This window comes from Polypterus senegalus, chromosome 13 (assembly GCF_016835505.1).
Source record: "Polypterus senegalus isolate Bchr_013 chromosome 13, ASM1683550v1, whole genome shotgun sequence".
NCBI classification, from domain to species: Eukaryota; Metazoa; Chordata; class Cladistia; order Polypteriformes; family Polypteridae; genus Polypterus; species Polypterus senegalus.
The window spans coordinates 73,435,929-73,461,643 of NC_053166.1; the positions used below are offsets into that span (position 1 = coordinate 73,435,929).

The following is a 25,715-nucleotide window of genomic DNA, read 5'->3' on the forward strand; positions in this document are numbered from 1 at the left end:
CGCACAGTTTATTCACTCCATTCCCACAAAAATGCTCCAGCTCCGTCTACATGCGGCTCGAACCTTGTGCATGTTTGGTAGCACATATCTGTGTGAGAAGCCTCTGTCATGACGACTAACAAAACAGCACACAGGAGTTGCCTCACTGATGAGCATCTGCAGTCCATCCTGAGAATCTCCACAACACAGAACCTCACACCAAACATAAACAACTTGTTGCCAAAAAAAGATGCCAGGCGTCCAGCTCTGATAAAATGACATATGAGCAAAGACAACTGAATGATTTGATTTGTTATTGCTGAAAAGAACAAATTTTATTTATATTTCCAGGTTTTGTTATGCACCATGTTCATATTTGAATTTGTATAATTTTGACAGGATATATTTTTATGGAGAGCAAAATCTTTTGGGATATTTAAAATTTAAGTTTATTTTTATATAAAATTACATAAGAGTAAAGAAATTTGAATGTTTGTTCTTTTAACATTTACTTTATTTCTAACTTGTATAATTTAGACAGGATATATTTTTATGGATAGCAAAATATGTTATTTAAGGTTTGAGTTGATTTATATATATATATTTATATAATAATATTCTGTCGACTAAATAAAAATTCCTTCTATTTAAAATTTAAATAGAACTTGAACAGATACGATAGTTCATAATATCCAGGCAGACTTGCACGTAAGAGCGGAGTCATCCGTTTTAACAAACAGCGTATTACACTGATACTGAAATAGCCTGCCCATTTAATTATTTAGGAATGGATAAATAAATTAAGATTTTGTACAAATAATGTTTTTCATTTTTCTTCCTTCATGGATTCTGGCACCCCCAGCAACAGTTGCTCGCACCCCAAAGACTATATATATATATATATATATATATGTGTGTGTGTGTGTGTGTGTGTATATGTAGATATGTATGTATATATATATATATATATATGTACAAAGTATGTATATATGTGTGTGTGTGTATATATGTGTATATGTATATATGTATGTATATGTATATATAGGATATATGTTTATATGTGTGTGTGTGAGTGTGAGTGTGTGTATATATATATATATATATATATATATATATATATATATATATATATATATATATCACAGCAACACTCATCACTCACAACAGTCACAAAACAATTACATTGACAATCATGTTACAATATTTTCAAAATGTTTCCTTTTCTTTTCATTGCTTCTTTAACACACTACTTCTCCATGTTCTAGGTATTTTGCTAATATATATATATATATATTTTGCTAATATATATATATATATATATATATATATATATATATATATATATATATATATATATATATATATATATATATATATATATATATAACTTGAACTTGGCCGGACACAGACAGTAGGACATCTTGTTTCAAACCACCACACGCTTATTTACACTATTTACAATATTAATTTGGTCACAAAGACCCAGTTCAATGGTCACTCAGACCTAACCACATGCACAAACAAACCCCAAACAGTCCTGGCCACAATGCCTTTCTTCGGGCCGCCTCCACTCTCTTCTGCCTCGTCCTTCTTCCACCCGACTCTAGCCTCGAATGAATGGAGACGGCCCCTTTTATAGAGGACCAGGAGGAGCCCCAGGTGTTCCCGGCAATCTTCTTCTGGCCACGCCCCAGTGTGGCGGAAGTGCCGGCTGTCCTCCCGGCTGTTCTCCGGGCGCCGTCATAAATCTTCCCCCCAGCACTTCCTGGTGTGGCGGAAGTGCTGGAGTAACAGGTCCCCAAGGCACTGGGGTGCCTCCTGGCGGTGACCACGGGCCCCTACAGGGAAAGGCTTCCATGCCCTTGACCCGTGGCCCCAAAGCAACCCGGAAGGCAAACCCACGTGATCCAGGCAGGGCTCTGACCCTCTTCCGGTCCCTCCTGGCGTCCCGGCCGGGTCATGGCCCCTGGCATCCCTGACAATATATATATAGTAATCCCTCACTATATTGCGCTTTGACTTTCGCGGTTTCGCTCTATCGCGGATTTTATATGAAAGCATAACTAAATATATAACGCGGATTATTCGCTGCTTCGCGGGTTCTCCGGACAATGTGTCTTTTTACTTCCTGTACATGCTTCCTCAGTTGGTTTGCCCAGTTGATTTCATACAAGGGACATTATTGGCGGATGACTGAGAAGCTAACCAATCAGAGCACGCAGTTAAATTCTCCTGACTGAGAAGATAACCAATCAGAGCACGCAGTTAAATTCTCCTGACTGAGAAGCTAACCAATCAGAGCACACAGTTAAGTTCCTGCTTGCTGAATGCAGTGTTAACCAGGAAGTCTCGTCTCGCTCATTCAGCATCAACGTGTTTCGCTGTGTAAAGAGTTGTGCTCTTTTGTGTTTATCTTTGTGCATAGTCAAGCCCTTCATTATGGCTCCAAAACGATCTGCTACTGCTTCAGAGGCCGTGCCCAAGCGCAAACGGAAGATGTTAACGATTGCCGAAAAGGTAAACGTTTTGGATTTGTTGAAGGCTACGATTCTTTTTATTTAAAAAGTAGGAAAGGAATATAAGATCTACGGCCGCAGTTTCCTTTTAACCAGGGTGCAAAACAAGTTGTAAGTGGATGTAATAAGGCAGTAGTCTGGATGGATTCTGCTTTAGGGATTTGGATTGAAGAAGAACAACGGCAGTGCTACACAATCGCCTGAAGTGGCTCCTTTAAGGGCTGTAACGCTGTCCTTTGTTGTGCAGTAAAATAAAACTCATTGTTATCGGACAAGTCATCGTGTCATTGTTGGTGAGTAACCATAATTAATTTTCTACTTACAGTACTTAGTACATGTATGCACGCTTAGTGTCACTGTACACACACATTTACTGTATACTATTTTTGTTGCATTGTACGTATTTATTGCTGGTGGCATGTCTATCGTAATGGCTGTAACATGTGATATCGGAGACACTCAATATCTTTAAAATAATATTTAGGTTTTACTGTATATAAACAGTGTGTTTATATACATAATTTCAATTAATCTTACCTAATATCTAAGAAAATACAATGGGTTTATGCTGTATAACTCTGCGGGGAATATTTATAAACAGTGTGGGAGAGTTTATAAGGGCTTAAAATATATAAAAATAACCATAGAAACATATGGTTTCTAATTCGCGGATTTTCACCTATTATGGGGGTCTGGAACGCAACCCGCGATCGAGGAGGGATTACTGTATATATATATATTTATGTAAAATCCAATGTCTGTCTGTATATCTGTCTGCGTTGCACAGGAGAACCACTTAATGGATTTAGATTTAAAAAAGATTTAGCCTTTTTTTCTATAATTTGCTTGAACATTCAGGTTGATTTTATGACTAAGAATGATAGTTCACTTTCAGGAGCAGTATATTCACACTAATCCAAGACGGAGGCTGCAACCCGAGGGGAGGGGGAAGTGTGACATCAGAAGTGGGGAGCCAGACAGGGCCCTCCTCACAGTCCTGTTTCACTATTAGGCGGGCGGAGCCGCAGGTGACGGCTAGTATATAGCTCAGGCCAAGCGCCGAGGTACCAGTTGTATGCATACAAAGTACACGTCAGACAGAGAAACAGTTTCCAGAGGGAGGTTTTATGGACTGGAACTGGAAAAGTACAGTGGTGGGGCAAATGAGGGTGACGGAGGCGTGGGAAGCCGTAAGTGAAGATATTAACAAGGGACCGGAAATGATGTCATCACGGGGGACTGTAGACTGATGCGGAAGTGTATTGTTGGTAAGTCGTCCGTTTATTTTTTGTCTGGCTTTGTATCTTTGTTTTTCCTGCCGAAAAAGAGAGAAAGGCGTCAATGGGATGTCTAGTACAACAACAACAACATTTATTTATATAGCACATTTTCATACAAACAGTAGCGCAAAGTGCTTTACATATTAAAGAATAGAAAAATGAAAGACACAATTATAAAACAAAATAAATCAACATTAATTAACATCGAATAAGAGTAAGGTTCAATGGCCAGGGGGGAAAAAAAAACAAAAAAACTCCAGACGGCTGGAGAAAAAATGAAATCTGTAGGGAGTCTGTAGTAGTCCTCTCCGGTTTTCCACGCTCTGTCAAGCCCAATGGTTGCTCCCTACTCGCTCGTGTGTGACAATATATATATAATGTTACTTTCTGTACCCACTTGCTTAATCATATTACTCTCCATAATTTGTAGTGTGTTTTATTTATTTGTTAAGTGTTATGAAACCTTCTAATCAAATACAAGTATTAAATATATACAGTAAACACATGTGCTTGTGCATGCTTTTCGGTTTGCAAAAAGATGGGAAACCTGCTAAAATAGAGAAAGATACTGTGCTAGGATCCTGTTTCGAAACTGAGATGTTCCTCTTTGTATTTTCATTTACTCACTTCGCTCGCCCACCCCAGTGTTTGGTTTACCAGATATACAATTTTAAAAGATTGTTAGTTTCTTGGGAATTGTTACATATGCATTATTTTCACTTTTATTTTAATACTTTATTTCCAGCCCCGGGCGTGGTTACATCTCTTTCTTGCAGGACGTATAACGCTGCTTGCGTTGTGAAGGGGGTGCAGCTAAACGCATGCTAAGGAGATGCCGTCAGATCATCTGCTGTCTTTCTGCTGCTGGCGAGCTGCCTGTTCTGCTTGTCTCACTGCCCGATCATTTCAAAGCCTGTACAGCAGCCGTCCTTTTGCCACTAAGTAGGTGCCATTGCGCTGCTATCAGTCTTCTGTGCTGTACTCCGCCCTCCCTCAATTGGACCTAACAGTCACTTAAAACAAAAAAGGCTTCAACCTGGCAGGGATGCTACAATACTTTCGAATTGTACTGCTTTCATATTCTTTACCTTTCTCTGCATGTGTATCGAGCTATCGTTTGTTTGAGCCTTTCGAATTCCACTGCTTTCATAATCTCTTATCTGCCTTTTTTTCTCTCCAACGCTTTTGGGTCTCTTTTCTCTGCCTTGCTCTTTCTTCTTCTTTCGTTGACGTTTCATCTAGAACGCATTGTCCTTATACGCTTTATAGGTGCTGAGAGCACAGGATCTGTATGTGCTACCCGCGTTACGTAACTGAGTGTTATTTGATATTGTATGCATCTCGCGGGTCTTTTAATTTCCTCTGAGAACTTCCAAGAAGATCACGTATCGTCGCCCTGCTTTTCCTTTCCAGGATTTTTTTTTTATAATAGAGAGGTGTTCTTGACTCAGAAACAAGCAGCTAGATTAAACAGCCAGTGCAGTTGCCTGTTTTGCGTGTGAAAACATTTAAATTTAACCTGTGATGGCTTAGAGTTTGTGGATTATGAATTGCTAAGGTAATTGCCTTTTCTGCATCGGTGATGTTTAGAATTGCATCAGTGTGCCTGATTATATGTGATGATGAAGAAATGGTAGGAAGTTAATTTTATTACTTTTACTGGTATGCTCTGTTGAATGCAGTTCGTACTGTTTAGATTGTGTGAGATAATAAAATTTCCAAATAAAAATTAAAAGTCGGAGAAGAGGTGTTCTTTTATCAGGGAAATGGTTAACATAAATACACAGAGATTTCACAGTTGTGAGGATAAAGCTTTTATCCATTCTTTGAGATAGTGACCTATTTTTTTCTTCTGTATCATTCTTGGAGAGCCATTCATCATTTATTATTGTGAAAATAAAAAAACATAAAGAAGCAAATTTTTAATTTTGGCAAAATATCCATAATACATTGTTTTTACCATGAAAACACCTTTGGGGACACCTTTCCTTAAAACATAAATTCCCTTTATCAAATGTACAGATTTTATTTTAATGTAGACCCTCAGTATAATGTTTAATTCTCTGTCACTACTTTAATTTTTAACCTTTACCAACCATTGGGGATGAACGGTTCAAAATTGCATTGCACTTGCATTCAGGACTATGGGCCACTCACTACCTTTTGTCAGTAGTTTCTTCAGACTTTTTACAGGTATGACCATCACTGTATCTTTCTATTGGGATTGTGCACCTTAACCTCACTGCTATTTACCTAGATAAGAAAGGAATTTTGTTCTCAGCTCCCATTGGCCTATGCAGATAGTGTTGTAGAGAAAACCTCTTCAGAAACAAAATGCAGAGTCTCTGGATGAGCAGTCAGAATAGACTTTATTGCAAGCAATATAAAACAATTGCAGAGCATTTAAAGCCTGTTTCAGTTCAATGAAATAAGCCCCTTGCTCTGGGTGAACCTCATATTTATTATAATTCTTACCTCAAAATATCCCTGCCTCACATGGTTCCTCATAACAATGACCTTGCTCAGTACCTTTTCTCATAACAATCTGGCCATGTCACAACCATTACCTTGTCCTGTAGACCTTCTTATAACAACTTTTCTTTCCAAGTCGACACATTCTCATAACAATTACTTTGGCTCGAAGGACGTATTTGCCATCTGCAGGTGAGCATCAACCAATTACCCAAAATTCTCATGTTCTTATTCCTAAAGATTAATGGCATTTTTGTTAATCAATTCCCACCATTACGTTGGAATCAGGAGGACCCATGGATTGCTCAACTAATAATTGCTAGTTGCACCAACATCCTTAAGGCTAAAATCATATGCAGCTGTGCTGATATACAGCAGCGTGCAGCTGCTAACTATCTCTGACTTGCCAGCACAGAGGCTGAGTTGCTGGGAATGGAAGCAGGCGGCCTTGAGCTCACAGGCATCCACTTAAAAGAGACAAAACACTATGCTTTAATAATCAACTCTTAAACTCTTTTTATAGATCAAGGTAACTTAATTTAAATGGCGTCTAAAATGTTTATATGTACTGTATATGTGTTAATGTGAAAGCTTACTTAATTTTCTTAAAATGAAGCTTGTGGAAGCTTGTTTAGTCTTCTTTCAGTTGTAAGCCTCAGCAGCTTTGTTCCCAAAACAAAAGTCTGCTTGCTCAGTAGGCTTAGAGAACACAATCTCTTTGACTCACAGAAGTTCAAAGCATAGCATTTGAAAAGACAGGCAGGCCACAAAAGGCAGCAGCACAGCAGCCCTTATTCTAATATAAATTGCGACCTACAAACAGCTTTTAACAGGTAATAGTTCTAAAACTAATAACAAAGCACATTGATCCTTAATTCTAAACTCTTAATAATAGGAAAACAGGCTTTAATAAATTCTAATCTTTAAACATTACTTGAATAGATAGGTCTATAAACAAAAGCAAAATAAAGTGTGAACACCATACAACCTCTTAATGCTATAGGTTGAGTCTTTCCAGGCGACCCATTTCTTGCACTGCTTGAAGAGTCAGCACTAACTCAGGGTGTTCTTGGATTTACTTCCCCTACTTCTGCTTTCTTCTGTCTCTGCTTCCTTTTCTCTTTTCTTCTTCTAATTAGTATTCTATTTGATCAGCTCTTTTATTTATCTTACAAAGCTCTTTGCCATTATCTGAAGTTCATGTTCTAAAATCCATCCATCCATTATCCAACCCGCTATATCCTAACTACAGGGCCATGGGGGTCTGCCAGAGCCAATCCCAGCCAACACAGGGCACAAGGCAGGAAACAAACCCCGGGCAGGGCGCCAGCCTACCGCAGTGTTCTAAACTCATGTTTCCAATGTCAGCTGCTTTAGCTTACGCTTCTTACACCATAAACAGTGGCCAACAGTATAACATGTTTGTATAACTTAGAAACAGTGTAACATGCTTATATAACTTTGAAATAGCTGTAGAAACCATACATGCATTATGAGTTCTGAATTATATTTAACAGTTTCTTTTCTCTTATAAACAAACATGCACAGCCAAGCAATTCCTTACACTTGCAGTATAGCAGAGCTTATTACACTTTCTATTTTAACTAATTATTAAAATATTCATGTAATTCTTAAGCAAACACAAAAGCATTAACAATTATGTCTACAATTCAGCGGAACAATAAACAAACTTTAGATGATCTGCTGCAGTTGCATTTTTTATTTTACAGTCTTTGCCAATTATTGTATAAATGAGTTTACATGTATTTTTAATTTGCCAGCTTGAATTTCTACAATGAGGGGCTAGAGACTAATGTGTTTTTCTTATGATATTGACCTGTGATATGTTTCTTTGTTGTCATACGTACTGATCCTGGATCCTGGGGCACAAGTTCAGATATTGATAGAAACATAAAGCTCATGAATTAGTTCATTTTTATATTATTTTCCCTGTCCAAACAGTAATAAATTAAGTAGGTTGCTTATATAAAGTTTGTTAAATTATGATAAACCTGTAGTGTGATACCACATATTTTGGGAAAGGAAAAAAAGTAGTGCTAAAGAAGAGTAATTAACTTTATCCTAAAGTTACTTGCAGTACTTACTCAGAACATTTTGTGTGGAAGGAGCATTTTCTCAGGAAGGTTCTTGATAAAGGCTACCTGGCTGTGCAGCTAGGATGTTAATTAAAATATACTGCATGTATGTATTTCAAGTAGATGTTTCTGATCTTGGCAGACTGGTGGAAATGCTTGGATTTTACCGCACCCACCTCATTGTGTATTTACTTGAGACCAATAAAACTGAAATATACACACAGTTTCTTGAATTTGTAAAAATGGTCTATGATCATATGATATCCTTACAGTTTGCAGTAAATTGAAAAAACAACCTTTTAAAGTATACTTGACAAGGCAAGGTACTTATGATTTTCCATGTTACAATTGATTTTTTTAAGGTAAATATAATTTTGATTACATTAAACCTCAAGATAAATAATTGCAAACTTTATTATTGTTCTTTTTATAAAAATTATTCTTTTTTTTATTCTTAGTAGAGTTTTTATTTTTCATTTGGTAGTTTGTATGCCCTAATATTCATGTATGTCTTTATTTTTTTAATTTTGTTTTCATTTTCACATATTGAAAATTCATTCACTGTTCCCTGTCATAACACCGTTTAATTTTTTTAAGGGAGTTTCCATTTTATGTTCATTTCATTTATTTTTTCTATGCTGTTGATAGGCAAGGTCAACCAGAAGTGCACAGACATGACATCACCAGGTCAAAGGTATAAAGGTCAGTGTTGTGTACTTCCTGGTTGTCCAAAATTGTGGATAATAACTAACCTTTTACCTCATGCTTTCTATGTTGATTGAATCTTTGGGTTTCAACATTGTATTCTGAATATTCACTGCAGCAATTTAGTATTTTGTTTTGGTCTTGATGACTTGGTTATTTCTTGAATTCTTGAATATAAACTTTCTGAGAATCTACCCCCTTTTTAATCACATAAGTTGTTCTAATTATGTTCAAATATCAGTTACCTAAAAGATCTCATTCTTTTTAGATAAACTGCATCAAGAAGGAATATAGTATATTGAAGTACATCAAGTCCTTTCAAGCTGTATGAGTTAATGTTTTTGATATGTTCGCTTCCAGCAATAATGTTATTTTTTTCACCTTTGGCTGGAAGTATAATGTATACACTATCAGTCAAAAGTTTTAGAATTCCTCAGTTCTTTTAGTTGTTATGGAAATACACAGTTTAATGTGTAGTTCTGACATACATTGTCTTGCTGTAGGACAGAGGTGGGTGGCGTCAGTCATAAAGGGCCACAGTGACTGCACATTTTTGTTCCATTTTGATGCTTCATTTTAGTTGTTCGCTTGTTAAGAACCCACACTTTATTTGTTTATTTCAGTCTTAAACAGCTGCATTCACACTATTTGCTTTAATAAAACACTTAAGAGAAAAATTGCTTCAAATCATTTGGATGATATGTTTGGAACAGAAAAAAATCTATAATAGAAGAACTTAACATTGTAGAATAATAAGTCATAAAATTAAATAACTTCTGAGATTGGCAAAGACTGGTTTCTAATTAAGAAACTGGGTTGGAACCTACCTGCAGACACTGCTGCCTTCCAGGACTGACATTGCCCACCCCTGCTGTAGGATAAACCCCTGACCTACTAGACTCAAAGCAGAATGTATTGCATGGTGCTTCCAGGAAAAGAACCCAAGACAATCACAATTCGTCCTCAATATTTGACAGATGGTGTCACACACTGAGAAACCATCCTTTTACGAACTGGATGGCGTTCAAACACCTTGCAAGTTGAACTGAAGATTCAAATTTTGATTCATCAGTCCATAAGCCTTTCTTCCAGTCTGCATTACTCCACAGTTGGTATTTCAAGGCCCTATCTTGTCCTTTAATGAATGGCTTTTTTACTGTCTGTAAAAATGCAGGTTCCACTTCATGCTTCCATCTCTGTTTTTGGGAGATTTTAAACCCAACACTGTCTGTAATGTCACCGGATGAGCTTATCAGTGAAGACATCAACAAAGCAAGGGGATGGTGCAAAAGTGCTTTAATTTAAAATGTCAAAACCAAAAACAAGTGTTCAAATAAATAGTGCAGTCATTCAAACGTTATTAAATAAATAAATAATCCATTGAAAAGGTAAAAATCTCAGGCGTTAAAACAAGGCTAAAACGAGATTAAAATCCTACTGACAATATTGGGGTCACACCAGCCAAGCTCTGCTCCTTCCCAGTCTCTTCAGCTCTAAGCAATGTTCAGAGAGCGAGACTTCAGCCACCACGGTCCTCATTCTACCGAGCCCCGTCATGGCTGCCTCCGCCAGTGTCTGCCTGACTGCTCAGGGTTGGTTGTCCTCCGGTCTTCTTTCTCGTACTCTAAGTCATCCCTCAGATCCCTAGGACGGACTTTTTCCCGATCGTACTCACTTTATTAAAAGCCTCAGTGGGAGCGATCCTGTTCCATGAGTGCCGATCACGCGCTCTATCTGGGACCCCTAACCGTGCTGACCTCTCTCTTTCACAGTGAGCTGGCTCATCCACTCTTTCCCTAATGCTGCTCTCTCGCTCTCCGCCTCTTCCTTTCCTTTACCATTTTTTTTTCCTTCTGCCTAACACTTCTCCTATGTATTACGGGTACGTGGCTCAGGTATGGCGATTAGCAGCTGCCGGCTTCAATTCCGGATGCAGACAATTCCTCACCTGTGCACATAAGCAAGGAAATGCCCACCTCACATAGCGTCCAGGAACCGCTTCGGCCACACTGCCATGCCCCGTCTTTAAGCTGCAAGTGCGCCGATTATTTATTTAAAAACTGGGCTTTCATTTCAGCTGTGGACCCACTATATCACACTGCCATTCACCCTGTCAAACCTGCAGCACAAAGTTTCCTCTTCACAGTAGAAACTGAGACTTGCTTTTTTCAACCCCTGTTAACCTGTGCTTCAAGTGGTTGTACTGTGGTTGCACCTATCACGCAAGATGGTGACTCTCAGAAACTTGTCTTCTAATTGGGTTGTGACTTTGGGTCTTCCAGATCTCTTCCCATCATAGTTTTTTCCAGTTTGCAATTGCTTTTGGATTGTGTAGGACACCATACTCATTCACACTTTTATTTATTTATTTGCAATTTCTCTAAATGAAAGGCCTACAATTCTAAGGGTAATTATGTTCTGTCTAATTGCATGTGTTAATTGCAGTTTTGTTGCCATTATCATTGGAATTTACTACTTTCTACAGAGTAATATTGCCCAAGTAGTACTTCAGAGGGTGTTGTAACACAGTCTGTTCCAACTCTGCTTTAAGACAGACAGAGAGATTTTTAAGTAATCAACAGAAGTTTGGACACCTATGCAAATTGTTTGCTTCAACTTGCAAGGCTTAATTTACTTTGATTGCTGCAGTACATCTGTAGGTTGTAACCTTTTAGTTGTTCCCTGAAGAACCATTTGTAATATTCTGATATGTCCTTTTTTCAGTTTTTGCTAATCTAAACTTTAAATTTAAGTCAGTGGCAGTTTACTGCTTATCTTTTCATTTTAGGTCATTCATTGTATTTCAACTGATTAAATTTGAAGAAAAACTGGAAAATCTGAGATGTTCTAAAACTTTTGACTAGTTGTGTAATTTTATCCATCTCGTTAGCCTAAGTAGACACAGGACAATAACAGAACACGATGATTTAAATTCTGATGAAAAATATGAAATAAAATTATGATCTGTAAAAAGGGAGTGATTACGGCTTCAATATTTTGAGTGTATTGAGTTACTCTGAAGTCATTTATCTGTAATAATAATGTTCCCATCTGAACTAGAGGCCACAGAATAGCAGTGTTTTTGAAACAAACAATCGGTACTTGTGTGACATTTAAAAGGATTAAAGAAAAAGATATTTTATGTAGAGGATGTATGCTGGAAGTTGTTGATTACTTTGAATGTTGAGTGAAAGGAGATTAAAGAAAGTCAGATTTTTATTTTTTTTTACACAGCTTTCTCACATAACATCTCTTTTTTAATAAATCAGGGTTTTATTAATATGATTCAATTTTCTTAGAAGGAAATGAAAAAATGAAGAAAACAACCCACAAAATAGATTTGCTAGATGTCTATAAAAAAGAATGAAAAAGTAATTTACTACTCCTTATGCTATAATGATACAATCATATTTGTAATTAATATATTGTTTAAATATTCCAGGTCAAGAGTGACACTGAGTTGTAATTGGCTTCAGGTGTTCCAATTAATGAGATTAATCCATGTGCAGGTTTGAGGTGTCCAGCCCAATGGAAATATAATCCAGTTTTAGTTTCCTGCCCTTAATAACACAGTCCAATTGAAGTACAGCATGACCTGATGAAGACAAATTTCTGAAGATGTAAGAAAAGTAGCTGTTGAAACTCATAAGACTGGAAAGGTCTAGAAAAAGAATATCTGAAGACCATCACCTCCAGTAATTCACAGTTAAGAAGGTAGAGCACAAACATAAGAGATTAAGTTCTGTTGTTCCCCAGGACTCACTGCAGTGATGCACTGTACAATGTTAAAGAAGGTGAAAAAGGCCCATTGAGTGATAGCTAAGGATCTACAGTCAACTTCTTTACAATATAAAGAGGTTGCCAGCATTATCTGTGAGTTTATATTAAGAAAAAACAGTGAATTAGAGTGATGATAATAGGAGTAGAAGATGAATGCCTTACAAAGAATATTATTGTTATCTTCGTTTGCTCAAGACTACCTGAATATTCATCATCATCATTACTTGAACAATGTTCTGTATACAGATAAAGATAACGTTTGATTTTTTTTTTTGTGTAAAGGTATGCAATATTATGTTTGAATAAAGGAAAAACACTGCATACCAGCTTGCAGAAACTGTTGACAGAATAAAGTGGTTTGCTGTTCATAATTTTAAAAATCAGGAATCAGTAAGATTTTAATTTTAAAATTAAATAAGTTCTTTAATTCTGGAACAATAGTGAATCAATATGAAAAATCTTTCTTCATCCTCCACTCCAGGTTTAAACTATGCCTGTCGTCTTTCCAGCCAATCAATTCCAAGTCTAATCTGGATTGCTTTTGGGTTTATCTAATATAGCTTTCACATAAGTATTCCGATACCTGGTACATGTTCCTTTGAGCTATTTTTTTAATAATATACGGTAGTTTAACTATAAAACTAAAATTATAAAAAACACACTTTGAAGAACTCTGTCTCAGAAAAATGCATCAAATAAATGTACATTTGAGTTAAAAATTAAAACTCTATGAATGTTATTAATGCATCTTAAATATTGCTTTTTCCTGTGCTTCCAATTATTTTGCTACTGAAAACAAATTTGTACATAATAAGATTTTGTCTGCATATAACACTACTTTTTACTTCACCAGTGCATATTGACCTTCTTGAGAAAATTAGTTGTCTCTAGCTTGGTTAACTCGGTCCAGTCTTTCAAGCTACTAATTATGTAGATTTATAACTTGGATAAACAAACGGTGAAGTATATTCTGTATAAGCTGTTAGTATATAAGGGACTCATATGTAATTTTATGAGTGAAATTACTGACGTGGAGCATAGCTTTGAGGCTAGCTAGCAATTAATGCATTACTTGATTCAATCCAGGTTCCTACAAGTAATTTCTGACTTCCCACATTTTTTCTACATCACTTGGACAAATGAAATTGAAGAAAGCAAAGGAATAGATAGTATTTATTTAACCTAAATTATAAGTTAACTCTAAACAAGGCTATTTTAAACATTGTCAAATAGTGCTGAATGTGTTCTGCACTGCTGCATGTATGACTTAATATATGAGTATTTTAGTTTTTAAAGGCCTTTAGTCTTTGCCAGTGTATATAAATCTGTGGTTTGAATGTGTATAGAAGATTTATCCATCCATTTTCTAACCCGCTGAATCCAAATACAGGGTCACGGGGGTCTGCTGGAGCCAATCCCAGCCAACACAGGGCACAAGGCAGGAACCAATCCTGGACAGGGTGCCAACCCACCGCAGGACACACACAAACACACCGACACACCAAGCACACACTAGGGCCAATTTAGAATCGCCAATCCACCTAACCTGCATGTCTTTGGATTGTGGGAGGAAACCGGAGTGCCTGGAGGAAACCCACGCAGACACGGGGAGAACATGCAAACACCACGCAGGGAGGACCCTAGAAGATTTATTGATGACAAATTAGAAAAACAGGAGACTGTTTGTTTTGTGGCATTTTTATTATTTTGTTTTTAATTGTTTTAGTCTAGCTACCGTAATGTCAGGAATCAGCAACAGGAGTAAACATGCATGTTAGATCATTTGATGGATGCAAATTGGCCCAGGGGCGGCACAGTGGCGCAGTGGGTAGCGTTGCTGCCTCGTAGTTAGGAGACCCGGGTTCGCTTCCTGGGTCCTCCCTGCATGGAGTTTGCATGTTCTCCCCGTGTCTGTGTGGGTTTCCTCCGGGTATTCCAGTTTCCTCCCACAGTCCAAAGACATGCGACATTGGCGATCGTAAATTGTCCCTAGTGTGTGCTTTGTGTGTGTTTGTGTGTGTGTGCGTGTGGTGGGCTGGCACCCTGCCCAGGGTTTGTTTCCTTCCTTGTGCCCTGTGTTGGCTGGGATTGGCTCCAGCAGACCCCCGTGACCCTGTAGTTAGGATATAGCGGGTTGGATAATGGATGAATAGATGGAAATTGGTCCAGTATGAGTGAGTGTACAGTACATATGTTCATGAGTGCTGCAGGGGTAGTCTGTGGTTTTCGGTGAGATAGTAATGGTTTGAAGAAATGAATGGATGGAAAGAATTTGCCAAGATTGGTGAGAAATACTTAAAAATATTGTTATGGTATACAAATAGTAACACACATCATTAGGTTCTTATTTATAATATAGTGTTCTCAATATTGTTAACTAAATATTTAAAAGAAAGTGAAATTGATAGAAACAGTTGGGTATTTTGTATCAGTCAAAATATTCTGCCAGATCCATACAATCCAGTCTTTCTCAGAATCTCCTTTTTTTATTTGTACTGACTTCTTGTAACAACTTTATAGTTAAGTTACACAAAATCAGGCATGGATAAAGTGCATCCTGCCAGGGAAAGATTAATTGCATGTAGACAAAATCTTGAATAAAAAGTACCATGTAGTTTTAGAACTTTTTAGAACTTAGAACCTTCTTATTTCATTCACTTTCTAGAACATCATCAAAAAAGTGAGTGGCCAAAAATTTGTCTACAAGTTTGTGACTTATCCTGAGCCTGTTGCCATGGAAAGCTTGAAAGAGGAAGCTAAGCGGCGGGAGAATTTGGTGGATGTATTGAACTTACCAAAGGGACTTGGTGATGGAAACTCTGCAGTGTCCAAGAGCTTGCAACAGCAGCGCAGTGGAGGAGGAGGATCCTCTGCTGCCATTGGGTCCACAACTAAGAACAGCCGCAATGACTATATGAGGTCTGGTCTTTACTCCACCTTCACCATTCAGTCTCTGCAGACTCCAAGCAAGCCAGCAAGAGCCATAAAAACTGAACCAGTTCAGCCAATTGAACAATCCCCCCTGCAACCTATCAAGGCTTCTGTTGTGGATGCACCAGTCCCAGAGGTATATTCTTAAAGGGTAGAGTGTGATTAATTAGCTTCCAATTAAAGTCTTCAATAGAATTCTTTCTTCTCATCAAATATTCAGTTTAATGTTAAGTGAAGTCAAGTGTGTAACAAAGCCATAATTTGTGAATCAGTCTAATACTGTGTATAGTACATGAAGTATTCCCTCTTTAAGATATTAATGAGTATAGTAACTCATATATAACAAAATAGAATTTGGACAGAAGCACTGTTGTTTTTGTTAAGGGTGCCTCCAATTCAACCTTATTTGTAACATGCTCTTACACAGGCCTGTTAATATTAAAAACTTGCAGTGTATTGATGTGTAATTCTTTTAAAATACTTGGATGCTTTAAACTGTTCTTTTCTTGTTATATTCAGGTTCGGATTCAGTCTGCAGATGTCTCAAGTTGCCTGGATAACCGAATATTAGATGAAACTGTGACTCTGCAAGTGATCATGGCTCATCCATCACCTTCAACTTCACCTGTACATAGTCCACAGCTCATGCAGGCTGAAAGCAAAACGGTATGGTTTGTTTACTTTTGCATGCTGGTGCCAATTACCGAACTAATCATTAAATGAATACAATATGATCAGTTTATGTAAAATACCTGACATTCCAACAAACATGTTTATACTCGCTAACAAGGTATATTACTATACTTCTATCCTTTGAACATTCATTCACTAATTCATTTGTTTCCCAATTCCACACATTTGTCTTTTAATTTTTCAGACTTCTATCTTTTAGGTGATAAAAATAAAAATGTTAAAACATACTATCTTCCTTAGTTTGGTACATTCCTTAAAGTTTTGTGTAATTTTTGCAATTCTCTATAAATATAAATTGAAAATGCAACATGCTGCTGTTTTTACCTGAATGTACTTCCCTCACAATAATCTAACATTTAATGTATTTAAAGTATATCAAATCCAGTCCACTGACATACATATACAGGCAGTCTCCGGGTTACGTACGAGATAGGGACTGTAGGTTTGTACTTAAGTTGAATTTGTATGTAAGTCGGAACAGGTACATTATTTTAATAAATGCTATTGTTGACCGACTGTAACTAAGTACTCTGCCAATGACTGATAGAATTTCACCTCTGTTTGACCTTTTTATTATTTATACTTTATTTTCAGTGGTGATGGTTTTTCTCTTCTTTACTGTATCACCAGCACTTGCATCAGATTTGTGTTTCAGAGACATTCTTGAAGGGTGAAGACAAAAGGTTAAGATGAGCTCTTCTGCACAGCACTGTACACGCTATCACAGCAGGAAGGCACCTGTCGTCAATACATCTGATGTACTGACAAGAGACAGCTTCCTGCTATATGCATAACAGTACAAGCTGGCTTGCTATTGAGAACGAATGGGGACAGCGAGGCACCACACAGACACCTCCACTACAGTATGCTGCCTGCAGCGTCCGCCCACCGAGAACGAACACGGTGCGGCCAAAGGCGGGTAGTGAATCTCCCACCACCGCCCCCATTCAACAGGCAGCCACACTACACTGCTACCCCCCGCTGTCCCGTTCACCCTCAGTGGCCCCCGTTCAGCCACAACCGGGTCACCACTTGCAGCATTACCAGCTGCCGACCGAGAACAAATGGGGCTGCCCTGTTTGTTCTTGGTGGGCAGGCAGTGAAACTCCCCCCTCTGCACCATCCAGCCTGCATCCATTCAGGAGCAGTAGCCACAGCGGCGTGGTGGGCAGGCAGCGAACCGCCCCATCAAGCCTCCGTCCTGCACATGAGCGATAACAGTGGCCCTGGTGACTGTGGACCATGGGTCACCGCTTGCCACCAGGAGCCACACGAGGGACACTACACTGTGCAAGGAGCAAAATCGCCCCCCTCCAGCCACCGCTTGCAGCATCCCCAGGCCAAAGATGATGGAGCGGCAGTTACTGAAGCGCATGCGTCGCAGCTGCAGCCCCTCTCGTAAGTCGTAGGTCGGATGGCTGTAACCTGGGGACTACCTGTACTAAGTTATACTTTGTTGTTAGGATGAATTGCTTCCATCTGCTGGGTATTTTGTAGCAAATTTATTTATATTAACCTTACCTAAAGTACAGTAATGCTTCTTTAATGTAGCTAATCATGTTAAAAGAATTAAAAGAAAATTATATAATAACTAAACAAGTTAGTCACTCAAGGCTATAATAAATTTAAAAGTTTCTAGCACTATACACATATGAAGAGCCAGTACAGACACAAGTCAACCAGTTTTGTAGTTAGTAGTGGTAAATTCATTGTAATGCTAATGCATATAAACTATACTATTGTGCTTTAGTATTCAGTGATTGGCTACTAATTGCTGTTGAGCAGACTGTATTACCACCTAAATCCATCCATTTTAAAACCCGCTGAATCCGAACACAGGGTCACGGGGGTCTGCTGGAGCCAATCCCAGCCAACACAGGGCACAAGGCAGGAACCAATCCGGGGCAGGGTGCCAACCCACCGCAATTACCACCTAAATATTAATAGTAAAAAGAAATATTTTTGTCATCACCTTGTCCAAGAAAAATATTTGTTCTGAAAGTGGCATGCTCTAAAGGCAGATGGCCCTGCTCCACCATTTAAAAATTCAAACTATCAATCACTACTTGTATTTACATCTTCCATAACTTTAAGGCTGTTGAAATGTACTATTCATAATTTATCATAGCTTTAAAGGCCTTGTTTATATTTTGTGTATCGTTATAGATTCATGTAACATAAATTTCGTCAGCATTCATGTTGCACGATACCTCCAGAGTATAAACAGAGTAAATGAGTTATCCACACCATTGTTTTTAAATGTTTTTCTGACTGTGTTAAATCCTGTACAAATTATTCTCAAATTGTTGCAAATCACATCTGACTAATAACTTAATAAGATTTTTTTATATGTACATATAAACTGAATGTTTTTTACTCTTTCTGTTTTCACCTTAGCCACTTGTGCTTACAGTGTGCATGGTGTATGTGTTAAAGACGTGTTAGGTATACTTTGCTTGTACCAACTTGAAAACCCTTTTTGCTTTCAGAACTGCTTTAATTGTTTGTAGCATAGATTCAACAAGGTGGTAGAAACATTCCTTAGGGAATTTGGTTCATATTGACATGATAGCATGACGCAGTTGATGCAGATTTGTTGGCTACACATCCATGATGCGGATCTCACGTTGCACCACATCCCAATGGTGCTCTAGTGGATTGAGATCTGGTGACTGTGGAGGCCATTTGAGTACAGTGAACTCATTGTAATGTTCAAGAAACCAGTTTGAGATGATTTGAACTTTGTGACATGGCAAGTTACCCTGCTGGAAGTAGCCATCATTAATGGATGGACATGGTCAGCAGCAACATTCAGTTAGGCTGTGGCATTTAAATGATGCTCAGTTGGTACTATGCGGCCCAAAGTGTGCCAAGAAAATATCCCCCACACCATTACACCACCACCAGCAGCCTGAACTGTTGGCACAAGGCAGGATGGATCCATGCTTTCATGTTGTTGACGCCAAATTCTGACCCTACCATCTGAATGTCAAAGCAGAAATTAAGACTCATCAGACAAGGCAACATTTTTCCAATCTTCTTTTGTTCAATTTTAGTGAGCCTGTGCGAAATTCAGTCTCAGTTGCCTGTTCTTAGCTAGCAGAAGTGGCACCCGGTGTTGTCTCCTGCTGCTGTAGCCCATCTGCTTTAAGGTTTTGAGATGCTGTGAGTTCAGAGATATTCTTCTACATAACTCAGTTATAATGAGTGGTTATTTGAGTTACTGTTGCATTTCTATCAGCTCGAACCAGTCTAGCCATTCTCCTCTGACCAATAGCATAAACAAGGCATTTTCACCCAGACAACTGCCACTCACTGAATATTTTCCCTTTTTTGGACCATTTCTGTAATTCCTACAGATGGTTATGTTTGGAAATCCCAGTAGATCAGCAGTTTCTGAAATAATCAGACCAGCTGGTCTGGCACCAACGTTCAAAGTCACTTAAATCACCCTTCTTCCCCATTCTGATGTTGGTTTGAACTTCAGCAGTTCATCTTGATAATGTCTACATGCATAAATGCATTAAGTTGTGGCCATGGGATTGGCTGATTAAATATTTGAATCAACAAACAGTCAAACAGGTGTACCTAATAAAGTTTCCGCTAAATGTATGTATATATGTATGTGTATGTATATATATATATATATATATATATATATATATATACAGTGGGTATGGAAAGTATTCAGACCCCCTTCAATTTTTCACTCTTTGTTATATTGCAGCCATTTGCTAAAATCATTTACACACAGCACCCCATATTGACAGACAAAAAAAGAAAAACTGAAATATCACATGGTCCTAAGTATTCAGACCCTTTGCTCAGTATTTTGTAGAAGCACCCTTTTGAGCTAATACAGCCATGAGTCTTCTTGGGAAAGATGCAACAAGTTTTTCACACCTGGATTTGGGGATCCTCTGCCATTCCTCCTTGCAGATCCTTTCCAGTTCTGTCAGGTTGGATGGTAAACGTTGGTGGACAGCCATTTTTAGGTCTCTCCAGAGATGCTCAATTGGGTTTAAGTCAGGGCTCTGGCGGGGCCATTCAAGAACAGTCACAGAGTTGTTGTGAAGCCACTCCTTCGTTATTTTAGCTGTGTGCTTAGGGTCATTGTCTTGTTGGAAGGTAAACCTTCGGCCCAGTCTGAGGTCCTTAGTACACTGGAGAAGGTTTTTGTCCAGAATATCCCTGTACTTGGCTACATTCATCTTTCCCTCGATTGCAACCAGTCGTCCTGTCCCTGCAGCTGAAAAACACCCCCACAGTATGATGCTGCCATTGCCATGCTTCACTGTGGGGACTGTATTGGACAAGTGATGAGCAGTGCCTGGTTGTCTCCACACACTGAGGAGAGGCAAGACACATGACAGCCTGCATGGTGTTTGCTAAAAGACACCTGGAGGACTCTGAGATGGTGAGAAATAAGATTCTGTGGTCTGATGAGACCAAGATAGAACTTTTTGGCCTTAATTCTAAGCGGTATGTGTCAAGTACAGGGATATCCTGGACAAAAACCTTCTCCAGTGTGCTAAGGACCTCAGACTGGGCCGAAGGTTTACCTTCCAACAAGACAATGACCCTAAGCACACAGCTAAAATAACGAAGGAGTGGCTTCACAACAACTCTGTGACTGTTCTTGAATGGCCCAGCCAGAGCCCTGACTTAAACCCAATTGAGCATCTCTGGAGAGACCTAAAAATGGCTGTCCACCAACGTTTACCATCCAACCTGACAGAACTGGAGAGGATCTGCAAGGAGGAATGGCAGAGGATCCCCAAATCCGGGTGTGAAAAACCTGTTTCATCTTTCCCAAGAAGACTCATGGCTGTATTAGCTCAAAAGGGTGCTTCTACTAAATACTGAGCAAAGGGTCTGAATACTTAGGACCATTTGATATTTCAGTTTTTCTTTTTTAATAAATCTGCAACAATTTCAAAAATTATTTTTTTTATGTCTGTCAATATGGGGTGCTGTGTGTACAAACCGGATTCCAAAAAAGTTGGGACACTATACAAATCGTGAATAAAAACTGAATGCAATGATTTGGAGGTGCCAACTTCTAATATTTTATTCAGAATAGAACATAAATCACGGAACAAAAGTTTAAACTGAGAAAATGTATCATTTTAAGGGAAAAATATGTTGATTCAGAATTTCATTGTGTCAACAAATCCCAAAAAAGTTGGGACAAGGCCATTTTCACCACTGTGTGGCATCTCCCCTTCTTCTTACAACACTCAACAGACGTCTGGGGACCGAGGAGACCAGTTTCTCAAGTTTAGAAATAGGAATGCTCTCCCATTCTTGTCTAATACAGGCCTCTAACTGTTCAATCGTCTTGGGCCTTCTTTCTCGCACCTTCCTCTTTATGATGCGCCAAATGTTCTCTATAGGTGAAAGATCTGGACTGCAGACTGGCCATTTCAGTACCCGGATCCTTCTTCTACGCAGCCATGATGTTGTGATTGATGCAGAATGTGGTCTGGCATTATCTTGTTGAAAAATGCAGGGTCTTCCCTGAAAGAGATGACGTCTGGATGGGAGCATATGTTGTTCTAGAACCTGAATATATTTTTCTGCATTGATGGTGCCTTTCCAGACATGCAAGCTGCCCATGCCACACGCACTCATGCAACCCCATACCATCAGAGATGCAGGCTTCTGAACTGAGCGTTGATAACAACTTGGGTTGTCCTTGTCCTCTTTGGTCCGGATGACATGGCGTCCCAGATTTCCGAAAAGAACTTTGAATCGTGACTCGTCTGACCACAGAACAGTCTTCCATTTTGCCACACTCCATTTTAAATGATACCTGGCCCAGTGACAACGCCTGAGCTTGTGGATCTTGCTTAGAAATGCCTTCTTCTTTGCACTGTAGAGTTTCAGCTGGCAACGGCGGATGGCACGGTGGATTGTGTTCACTGACAATGGTTTCTGGAAGTATTCCTGAGCCCATTCTGTGATTTCCTTTACAGTAGCATTCCTGTTTGTGGTGCAGTGTCGTTTAAGGGCCCGGAGATCACGGGCATCCAGTATGGTTTTACGGCCTTGACCCTTACGCACAGAGATTGTTCCAGATTCTCTGAATCTTCGGATGATGCTATGCACAGTTGATGATGATAGATGCAAAGTCTTTGCAATTTTTCGCTGGGTAACACCTTTCTGATATTGCTCCACTATCTTTCTGTGCAACATTGTGGGAATTGGTGATCCTCTACCTATCTTGGCTTCTGAGAGACACTGCCACTCTGAGAAGCTCTTTTTATACCCATTCATGTTGCCAATTGACCTAATTAGTGTTTATTGGTCTTCCAGCTCTTCGTTATAATACTCAAATTTACTTTTTACTTATTGCTACTTGTCCCAACTTTTTTGGGATTTGTTGACACCGTGAAATTTTGAATCAACATATTTTTCCTTTAAAATGATTCATTTACTCGGATTAAACGTTTGATCTGTCATCTACGTTCTATTACAAATAAAATATTGACATTTGCCCTCTCCACATCATTGCATTCAGTTTTTATTCACAATTTGTTTAGTGTCCCAACTTTTATGGAATCCGGTTTGTACATTATTGAGGAAAAAATTAAATGATTTTAGCAAATGGCTGCAATATAACAAAGAGTGAAAAATTGAAGGGGGTCTGAATACTTTCCGTACCCACTGTATATATTGTCACAGACAGCCAGGGTCCTTGTCCGGCCAAGACACTTCTTCACTGTATGGCCCGAGGGAGCAAGCCTGGCGAGGAAAGCACCTTCCCAGAACACTAAACGCTGTGCTTAGGACTCCCGCAGGCCTTCATGGGAGTTGGAGTTTGGTGCTGAAGCTGTGGCTGAGCCCTACAGAGCAACTCTTCCACCATACCCAGAAGTGCTGCTGGAATTAGGTCTTCAACCACCTGGAGCACTCTCGGGTGCATTATAAAAGGAGCCAGGAGCCAGAGTTGGGAGGAGGGAGACAAAGCTTGTCGAGAAGGAGTGGAGGAAAAAGAAAAAGCATAAGAGAAGGAAAGTATTGGGATTGTGCTTGTGTTTGGGACTGTGTTGTGTGCCTGTGGGAAACGGGGAAGATGTTGCCCACAGGTAAAGAGAAAATAAAATAAAAAACATTTGTGTTTTAATAAGTGTGCCTCCTGCATTTGTCTGTGTTGGGTTAAGCGCTGGTATAGCGGCATTGTCACAATATGAAAAAGAAAAGGAAACATTTTAAAAATAACATAACATGATTGTCAATGTCAGTTTTGTCACTGTTATGAGTGTTGCTGTCATCAAGGATTTGATTATCATTATTTCTTTCAATCAGATTCGTATTTGGTGGATGTGTTTTGTTCAAGTTAAAATCCGTGCTTGTCAACCGTTGTAAAGATGACAGGTTTCATTCATCAAAGTATTCACTACCCAAATCGGTACTCGTGAATCTTAAGATGTTTGACAGGCATTCCTGGTATTAAGTTGTGGATTTGCCTGCGAATATTTAGCGGTAGCGTGTCTATGAACTTAATTTAACCTTTCCCAGTCCTGCAAAGTCAGTTCACGTGAGCTGCTTGGAGTACATGCATCGAAGCTTCTCAGCTGTGCTCGTGCGATCTCGCTATGTCCACGGCTTTATTTAATGTTAGCTCAGACCTGGCACTTAAAAGTTGTATCTCGCGAATATCGTTGTATCTCGTCTTAGGCATGACAAACCCCAGCGGCAGCATGTCTATGAACCTAATTTAAAGTTAAGCTTTACACCCTGCTTTCCTATTCGTTTGCATAAGCACAGTCCTTCACTAGCAAGTTAAACTCCGTTACAGCAATTTTAACTCTGTTACAAAGTGAACAAAAGTCTCGTTTATACCCTGCGTCTTCTCATTAAACTTGTATCTTGCGAATATCGTATTCGTCGTGGGTAGGACAAACGCCAGCGGCAGCCTGTCTATAAACTTAATTTAAACTTTAAGTTTACACTGTGCTTTGTTTCCGAAGTAGCTGCACTTATGAATATGCTTGTGTGCGTCACTCGCTTCATATTCTTTTGCTGCCTTCTCAACTGTGTAATGTGTTTTTTGAACGGGTTTTATTCATCAAAGTGATCACTACCCAAATCGGTACTCGTAAATCTAAGATGTTTAAAAGGCATTTCCGGTATTAAGTTGTGGATTTGCCTGAGAATATTTAGCGGCAGCATGTCTATGAACGTAATTTAAACTTAAGCTTTACACCTTGCTTTCCTATTGATATGTGTACAAAGGCTTGTTCAGCGTCAGACAGTTTCTGCAGTAGCTGCACTTATGAATATGCTAAGCACAGTCCTTCACCCGCAAATATGTAGCGGCAGCGTGTCTCCCTCACCATCTCATCTTTGTTTGCATAAGCACAGTTCTTCACCCGTGAATATTTACCTTATATGGTGTGGACGAAGGTTCGAGGCAAACAGCAGGCAGACAGCAAATGTAAAGTAAAAAGCAATTTCTTTATTCTTGATGGCAGAGAGCCCACTCCAGCCCTGTCAGTTAGTGTCACTGACAGTCACCAGCAATAGCACAATCTTGGGGGGTTGGGGGAGTTTCCTTTTTATAACAGAAATTTTTACATCTTACAGAGAGAGCCTATCACGAGACAAGGTTATACAATTCTTTGGGGGGATTCAGTAATATGACCAAAAATTAAAACACATTTGTTCAACCACTAAAAATGAAGTGAAAAAGTATGTTGCTGTTGATTTTACAATCATATATGTTTGTTAAGATTACCAGTTTCCTGAGTACAGACTAAAAGGTCAGCAGTTTGACAGAAATCTTCTTCCCCTCCCTAGGTCAAAAGGTCCTCAGCCCAAGATTCTTTGTTCAACTATTATTTAATATATTGATTAAAATTTGTATTATTCCACAATGGCCTGGCACTCAATTACATGGAAGGTGTGATGATGTGGGACGCAACTCCGCCTCACATGGCGACCGAGCTGCAGGCTATGGCCGTATATATGGACGAGAGTAGGTTCCAGTTATGACCGTTACGCGTAGAATTTTGAAGTGAAACCTGCCTAACTTTTGTAAGTAAGCTGTAGGGAATGAGCCTGCCAAATTTCAACCTTCCACTTACACGGGAAGTTGGAGAATTAGTGATGAATCAGTGAGTGAGTCAGTCAGTCAGTCAGTGAGGGCTTTGCCTTTTACTAGTATATATATATATATATATATATATATATATATATATATATATATATATATATATATATATATATATATATATATATATATATATATATATATT

General features: G+C 38.8%; 1 protein-coding gene across 3 annotated transcripts in view; it reads left to right on the forward strand.

The window, feature by feature from the left end:
• Positions 1 to 25,715, forward strand: part of elk1 (ETS transcription factor ELK1) — a 150,157-nt gene that overhangs the window by 87,750 nt on the left and 36,692 nt on the right. Inside the window, exons 1-3 of one of the 3 annotated variants that reach the window (XM_039775544.1) lie at positions 9,003 to 9,045; positions 15,494 to 15,895; positions 16,279 to 16,425. In XM_039775544.1, the coding sequence (XP_039631478.1) occupies positions 15,563 to 15,895; positions 16,279 to 16,425 (480 nt within the window). In that variant the 5' untranslated portion in view covers positions 9,003 to 9,045; positions 15,494 to 15,562. Of the gene's footprint in view, positions 1 to 9,002; positions 9,046 to 15,493; positions 15,896 to 16,278; positions 16,426 to 25,715 lie in introns of those variants that run through there. The other 2 variants (XM_039775543.1, XM_039775545.1) reach the window with 2 other exon arrangements.